Below are 8,660 nucleotides of genomic sequence, written 5' to 3' on the forward strand. Positions count from 1 at the left end.
AAGTTTGACCACTAGGTGGTGTGCACTGGCTCCTCCCCCTATGACCCTCCTCCAAGCCTCAGTTAGGATACTGTGCCCGGACGAGCGTACACAATAAGGAAGGATTTTGAATCCCGGGTAAGACTCATACCAGCCACACCAATCACACTGTACAACTTGTGATCTGAACCCAGTTAACAGCATGATAACAGAGGAGCCTCTGAAAAGATGGCTTCCAACAATAATAACCCGATTTTTGTAACAATAACTATGTACAAGTATTGCAGACAATCCGCACTTGGGATGGGCGCCCAGCATCCACTACGGACTACGAGAAATAGAATTATCGGTAAGTAAATTCTTATTTTCTCTGACGTCCTAAGTGGATGCTGGGGACTCCGTCAGGACCATGGGGATTATACCAAAGCTCCCAAACGGGCGGGAGAGTGCGGATGACTCTGCAGCACCGAATGAGAGAACTCCAGGTCTTCCTTAGCCAGGGTATCAAATTTGTAGAATTTTACAAACGTGCTCTCCCCTGACCACGTAGCTGCTTGGCAGAGTTGTAATGCCGAGACCCCTCGGGCAGCCGCCCAAGATGAGCCCACCTTCCTTGTGGAGTGGGCATTTACAGATTTTGGCTGTGGCAGGCCTGCCACAGAATGCGCAAGTTGAATTGTGCTACAAATCCAACGTGCAATCGTCTGCTTAGACGCAGGAGCACCCAGCTTGTTGGGTGCATACAGTATAAACAGCGAGTCAGACTTTCTGACTCCAGCCGTCCTTGAAATATATATTTTTAAGGCTCTGACAACGTCCAACAACTTGGAGTCCTCCAAGCCGCTAGAAGCCGCAGGCACCACAATAGGTTGGTTCAGGTGAAACGCTGATACCACCTTAGGGAGAAACTGAGGACGTGTCCGCAGTTCTGCCCTGTCCGAATGGAAAATCAGATATGGGCTTTTGTACGATAAAGCCGCCAATTCTGACACTCTCCTGGCCGAAGCCAGGGCCAGTAGCATGGTCACTTTCCATGTAAGATATTTCAAATCCACCGATTTAAGTGGCTCAAACCAATGGGATTTGAGGAATTCCAAAACTACATTGAGTTCGTGCGTGGAATCTGCCGAATGGAATCGCTTCGTAAGAAGCCACCATTTTTCCCAGGACTCTTGTGCATTGATGCACAGACACTTTTCCAGGTTTTAGGAGGTTTCCGACAAGTTCGGATAACTCCCTGGCTTTCTCCTCCGGAAGAAACACCTTTTTCTGAACAGTGTCCAGAATCATCCCTAGGAACAGCAGACGTGTCGTCGGGCTCAGCTGGGATTTTGGAAAATTTAGAATCCACCCGTGCTGTTGCAGCACTACTTGGGTTAGTGCTACCCCGGCCTCTAACTGTTCTCTGGATCTTGCCCTTATCAGGAGATCGTCCAAGTAAGGGATAATTAATACGCCTTTTCTTCGAAGAAGAATCATCATTTCGGCCATTACCTTGGTAAAGACCCGGGGTGTCGTGGACAATCCAAACGGCAGCGTCTGAAACTGATAATGACAGTTTTGTACCACGAACCTGAGGTACCCTTGGTGTGAAGGGCAGATTGGGACATGGAGGTAAGCATCCTTGATGTCCAAGGACACCATAAAGTCCCCTTCTTCCAGATTCGCTATCACTGCTCTGAGTGACTCCATCTTGAACTTGAACTTTTGTATGTACATGTTCAAAGACTTCAGATTTAGAATAGGTCTTACCGAGCCGTCCGGCTTCGGTACCACAAACAGCATGGAATAATACCCCTTTCCTTGTTGTAGGAGGGGTACCTTAACTATCACCTGCTGAGAATACAGCTTGTGAATGGCTTCCAATACCGTCTCCCTGTCGGAAGGAGACGTTGGTAAAGCAGACTTCAGGAACCGGCGAGGGGGAGACGTCTCGAATTCCAACCTGTAACCCTGAGATACTACCTGCAGGATCCAGGGGTCCACTTGTGACTGAGCCCACTGCGCGCTGAAATTCTTGAGGCGACCCCCCACCGCACCTGAGTCCGCTTGTAAGGCCCCAGCGTCATGCTGAGGACTTTGCAGAAGCGGGGGAGGGCTTCTGCTCCTGAGAGGGAGCTGCTTGCTGCAGTCTCTTACCCTTTCCTTTGCCTCGGGGCAGATATGAATGTCCTTTTGCCCGCTTGTTCTTATGGGAACGAAAGGGCTGCGGCTGAAAAGACGGTGTCTTTTTCTGCTGGGAGGTGACCTGAGGTAAAAAGGTGGATTTTCCGGCTGTTGCCGTGGCCACCAAGTCCGATAGACCGACCCCAAATAACTCCTCCCCTTTATACGGCAATACTTCCATATGCCGCTTGGAATCCGCATCACCTGACCACTGTCGCGTCCATAAACTTCTTCTGGCAGAGATGGACAGCGCACTTACCCTTGATGCCAGAGTGCAAATATCCCTCTGTGCATCTCGCATATAAAGAAATGCATCCTTTAAATGCTCTATAGTCAATAAAATACTGTCCCTATCCAGGGTATCAATATTTTCAGTCAGTGACTCCGACCAAGCCACCCCAGCACTGCACATCCATGCTGATGCGATAGCTGGTCGCAGTATAACACCAGTATGTGTGTATATACTTTTTAGGGTATTTTCCAGCCTCCTATCAGCTGGGTCTTTGAGGGCGGCCGTTTCTGGGGACGGTAACGCCACTTGTTTTGATAAGCGTGTGAGCGCCTTATCTACCCTAGGGGGTGTTTCCCAGCGCGCCCTAACCTCTGGCGGGAAAGGGTATAATGCCAATAACTTCTTTGAAATTAGCAGTTTTTTATCGGGGGTAACCCACGCTTCATCACACACTTCATTCAATTCATCTGATTCAGGAAAAACTACAGGTAGTTTTTTCACACCCCACATAATACCCCTTTTTGTGGTACTTGCAGTATCAGAAATATGCAAAGCCTCCTTCATTGCCGTGATCATGTAACGTGTGGACCTACTGGAAAATACGTTTGCTTCTTCACCGTCGACACTGGAGTCAGTGTCCGTGTCGGTGTCCGTATCGACCGAGTGAGGTAATGGGCGTTTTAAAGCCCCTGACGGTGTCTGAGACGCCTGGACAGGTACTAATTGGTTTGCCGGCCGTCTCATGTCGTCAACCGACTTTTGCAGCGTGCTGACACTATCACGTAATTCCATAAACAAAGCCATCCATTCCGGTGTCGACTCCCTAGGGGGTGACATCACCACTACAGGCAATTGCTCCGCCTCCACACCAACATCGTCCTCATACATGTCGACACACACGTACCGACACACAGCAGACACACAGGGAATGTTCTGATAGAAGACAGGACCCCACTAGCCCTTTGGGGAGACAGAGGGAGAGTTTGCCAGCACACACCCAAGCGCTATAAATATATAGGGACAACCTTAAATAAGTGTGTTCCCCTTATAGCAGCTTAAATATTATGAATATCGCCAAATAAGTGCCCCCCCTCTCTGATTTTACCCTGTTTCTGTAGTGCAGTGCAGGGGAGAGCTTGGGAGCCTTCCTACCAGCGGAGCTGTGTGGGAAAAATGGCGCTGTGTGCTGAGGATATAGGCCCCGCCCCCTTTTCGGCGGGCTCTTCTCCCGGTTTTTTCAGTAATCCTGGCAGGGGTTAAATACATCCATATAGCCCAGGGGCTATATGTGATGTATTTTTAGCCAGTATAGGTAATCTCATTGCTGCCCAGGGCGCCCCCCCCCAGCGCCCTGCACCCTCAGTGACCGCGGTGTGAAGTGTGCTGAGAGCAATGGCGCACAGCTGCAGTGCTGTGCGCTACCTTAAGAAGACTGGGAAGTCTTCAGCCGCCGATTTCTGGACCTCTTCTCTCTTCAGCATCTGTAAGGGGGCCGGCGGCGCGGCTCCGGTGACCCATCCAGGCTGTACCTGTGATCGTCCCTCTGGAGCTAATGTCCAGTAGCCTAAGAAGCCCAATCCATCCTGCACGCAGGTGAGTTCGCTTCTTCTCCCCTTAGTCCCGCGTTGCAGTGAGCCTGTTGCCAGCAGGACTCACTGAAAATAAAAAAACCTAACAAACTTTTATTCTAAGCAGCCCTTTAGGAGAGCCACCTAGATTGCACCCTTCTCGGCCGGGCACAAAAATCTAACTGAGGCTTGGAGGAGGGTCATAGGGGGAGGAGCCAGTGCACACCACCTAGTGGTCAAACTTTTAATTTTGTGCCCTGTCTCCTGCGGAGCCGCTATTCCCCATGGTCCTGACGGAGTCCCCAGCATCCACTTAGGACGTCAGAGAAAGTGTAATAGCATCTCACTGCATTGCTGTATAAGGTTTAAAGTGTAATAGCATCTCACTGCATTGCTGCATAAGGTTTAGAGTGTAATATCATTGCATTGCATTACTGTGAAGGTTTAAAGTGTATCTTTGGGTGTGTATGCGCTGCGAGTACTTTGTACCGTCAGCGCGGCGTATGTACGCAAAGTCCGTACACTACGGAACCCTTCTACGCTAATAGCGTAAAAGGTGCGTAGTGTGAATTAAGTATAGCGGCCACAGCGGCTAAAGGTTTAAAGTGTATTTAAGGTGTGTTTAAGGTATAGCTTTTATTCCTGTAAAGATAATCGACATTATCATATGTTAGATAGAATAGACTTAGGTCGACAGTGTCTACGTTGACCACTATTGGTCGACAGTAAGAAGGTCGACATGGTTTCTAGGTCGACAGGGACTCTAGGTCGACATGTACTAGGTCTGCATGAAAAAAGTTTTTTTGATGTTGTTTTCTTCGTAGAGTGATGGGGAACCCCAATTAGTGCACCGTGTCCCCTTGCATGGCTCGCTCCGCTACCGCTGCGCTATGCACAGGTTACTGTTCCCAATGCTAGTGCACGTGGATGGTAAAGTATGAAAAAGTTCAAAGAATTATTTTTTTTTTAAACTCATGTCGACCTTTTGTCATGTCGACCTAGAGTCCATGTTGACCTACTTACTATCAGCCAATAGTGGTAGACACTGTCGACCTAAGTTTTGTCGACTTAGAGACCGGATCAATTGGTCAACATGGATGAGGTCAACAGTCAATATGCCACTATTGGTCGACACTGACATGGTCAACATAGGAAAATGGTAGACACATTTAAATGGTCAACACAAGACAGGCTGACACATGAAAAGGTTATGACATTTTATTACTATTTTAGTGTTGTTTTTTTGCGTAACATGACCAGGAACCCCAATTAGTGCACCACGTCCCCTTGCATGGCTCACTTCGCTCGCCATGCTGCGGGCAAGATGCCTCGTTCCCAATCATAGTCCACGTGGATGGTAAAGTATGAAAAAGTAATTTTTGTTTTTTTCAAGTCATGTCGACCTTTCAATGTGCTGACCTGTCCAGTGTCAATCATTTTAACATGTTGACCATTTTCCTATGTCGACTATGTCAATATCAACCAATAGTGGTCGACCTATTGACTGTCGACCTAATTCATGCCGACCTACAATCCAGATACCCTATTACAGACCTTGGTATTTTTTTGTGTGCAGAACCCTATTAGAGGATTTCCAGTTATATCCCTGCACATCTTACTCTAGTGCTGTACAAATTGTCATTCATTGGGGCAGCTGTACCAAACCTTTCAAAAAAGATTATGTTGAGCTGTTGCCCATAGCAACCGGACAGCCTTTGGCATTTTATAGACTGTACTAAATAAATAATAACTAGAAGTTGAACAGTTTCTATTTGCAACTTCTCCACTTTTAGTTCTCTGGAGGTTTGATATAGCTCACTTCTTGTCTAAAAGAGGCAACATGGCAACACGTTCAAACCAATAGGAAAGGCTTTCCACTTAAATATAAACGTTTCCGGAATATAATATTAAGAGATAATGAAGTAATGAAAGTTAAGGTGATTCATCTGAGTAATTTATGAGGACGAAATGCAAAAGTAATCATACTGTAAAGAAATGCAGGACAAAACTCACAGCAAGCGCTGCACATGATCAACCAATGGGGGATGAGTCATGTTTGACTAATGAAAATACTTTCTCTGCGGCTAATCCGTGGAGCCAATCACCGCCCGTCTTTCTCGGGACGATGGTAGTTGACAGCCCGAGCAGCCAATCAATGCACAGAAGTTGCAAAATGCAAGTGTAATTCAAGATAAGTAGTGTAGGCTGCCTTAGAGAGAGGAATGGAGAGAAGGGCAGCAGCAGGGAGCTGCAGGGCTGCTCTGGCACATTGTGCACGGTAATACCTGAGCTCATTCAGCAGGAATTGGGGGTACTTCTGGCTGCTCACCCTCTCTTTGTTGCATGTGGACCTGATGAAGTGAATTGCTCTGGGTGAGAGCTGCCTTTCCTCCAAGCTGAAGGCGAGAGGCGGCAGCAACAGACCGCAAGGAGCCATGAGAGAATACAAAGTAGTTGTCCTGGGATCCGGCGGGGTGGGCAAGTCTGCCCTCACTGTCCAGTTTGTGACTGGATCCTTCATAGAGAAGTATGACCCCACCATTGAGGACTTCTACAGAAAGGAGATCGAGGTGGACTCCTCGCCCTCGGTGCTGGAGATCCTGGACACTGCAGGCACCGAGCAGTTTGCCTCCATGAGAGACCTGTACATTAAGAACGGCCAGGGCTTTATCCTGGTGTACAGCCTGGTGAATCAGCAGAGCTTCCAGGACATCAAGCCCATGAGGGACCAGATCATTAGGGTGAAAAGGTATGAGAAGGTGCCTATGATCCTGGTGGGGAATAAGGTGGACCTGGAGGGGGAGAGGGAAGTGTCCCATGGGGAAGGCAAAGCACTGGCCGATGACTGGAACTGTCCCTTCCTGGAAACTTCTGCCAAAAACAAAGCCTCAGTGGATGAACTGTTTGCAGAGATTGTCAGGCAGATGAACTACGCCTCCCAGCCCAATGGGGATGATCAGTGCTGCTCCTCCTGTGTCATCCTCTGAGGGGCGCCCTCCCCGGTTTACAATGCACTATCTCTTACCTGTAACATGATTGGAACCAACTTTGCATCCAGTGATTCCAGCTCCAGTGGGTGTATCGTGCTCTGAGATGTCATCTGTAACACAAAGTATCTTTCAGTATATACAGTCTTGCAAATTCCATGTGCATCAGAGGGAGGAAAAGTTTGCTGACTGTAGGAAGAAGCAGTAATGTGTGGGTATAACAACACTACCCCATGCCATGACTGCACAGTTGGGTGCATGGTGAAGGAAGCAGTAATGTGGGGGTATAACAAAACTACCCCATGCCCTGACTGCACAATTTGGGTGCATGGAGAATGAAGCAGTGATGTGACAACAACTACCCCATGCCGTGGCTGATACCCCATGCCCTGACTGCACAATTTGGGTGCATGGAGAATGAAGCAGTGATGTGGGGGTGTATGACAGCTACTGCCCCATGCCCTGACTGATTTAGTGCATAGCTTGGGAGTATGGAGAATGACCCAGGCAGATTGGAGTCATCCTCAGACTGGTCGCCTGCTGACTTTTCATTTCACGTATTTCTATGCAAAGTCGGATTATTGTTACAGAGTAACCATTCATAAGTATTGCACATCTAATAATGAGAGAAACGATGCCAACGCAGTGTGGGGGGCAGTGTTTTGCCCCATGCTGAGGTGTGTGTGTCATAGGGGAAGTCTATTTTGTTTACCTGCTGTATAAAATGGGAATTTGGGAAGTGTTAGTATTTTTTGTATCAGCTGTGAAAACGTTACATGTGTTTTTTTATTTTTTCCTTTTCTCTTTTATGTCATGTGTGCTGGCAATAACTGATTTTTGATGCTCAGCTATATTTAATATACAATGAAATGACTTGTGTGTACCAGGGTCACCAGCACCCAGTGTCCTTAGAGTGCCTTCAAAATTCAGCTGTTCCAGTCAGTGCCAACCTGTGAAAACCTCCACAAAATCCCATTATCTCCTATTCTGCAAACTACTTAACAGTTTCCTCTCAGTAATCACACTGAACAAGCGTGGACAAAGGGATCTATTGTCCCTGGATCCTATTTTTTGAGCCTGTAAATGTAATTTCCATGTCTTGCACATTTTTTTTTTTTTTGGAGGGTGGGGGGGGGGATGGTAGTTGATTAACCCTTATTTGTGTACACAATAGTCTGGCACAGAAAGGGTTTAATCCTATTTCATTACATTTTATCGATTTGTGTTTGTTTTGTTTTACATTTGCAAGCAGTGGTTTTATCATTGCAAAGCAGCCATAGATCTTAAAAAGAAAATGTGATGTTCCTCAAGACATTAACAAATGTAATTTTATTTTCTTGGACATGCTAGAACAAGCTTGTCTCCTATGTTTTAAAATACATTGAATACAAATCTGTTGTGACCTATAATGTGTTTTTATTTTGTCATTATTTGTAATACATAGACTGGGGCTAGTTGAAAGGGAGGTACTGTACCAGGTTTGTCTGGGTTTGTTCCAGAATGCTGAGCTAGCTGCCTGGTCTACTCTTGATGGATAATCTATGAATAATAAGAGCATATTTAAAGATTTTTTTTATTTTATTATTATTAAATGGGCCCTATTTTATACACTGCTGAGTTGTTTCATTTAAAATGTCTAGTTGTTTAAAGTGTTTTATGCAATCACAGTATTTAAATATGGCTATTTTTTGTGAGTTTTACTCTTTCATACGAGTTTGCACAATTGTG

At 46.5% G+C, this 8,660-nt stretch overlaps 1 protein-coding gene across 1 annotated transcript; it reads left to right on the forward strand.

Moving 5' to 3' along the window:
• The first annotated feature begins 6,134 nt into the window (after positions 1–6,134).
• Positions 6,135–8,341, forward strand: RAP2B (RAP2B, member of RAS oncogene family). Its single transcript, XM_063916101.1, has one exon. The coding sequence runs from the start codon at positions 6,381–6,383 to the stop codon at positions 6,930–6,932; it is 552 nt and encodes a 183-aa protein (XP_063772171.1). The 5' UTR covers positions 6,135–6,380; the 3' UTR covers positions 6,933–8,341.
• The last annotated feature ends 319 nt before the right edge of the window (positions 8,342–8,660 follow it).

This window comes from Pseudophryne corroboree, chromosome 4 (genome assembly GCF_028390025.1).
Source record: "Pseudophryne corroboree isolate aPseCor3 chromosome 4, aPseCor3.hap2, whole genome shotgun sequence".
NCBI lineage: Eukaryota > Metazoa > Chordata > Amphibia > Anura > Myobatrachidae > Pseudophryne > Pseudophryne corroboree.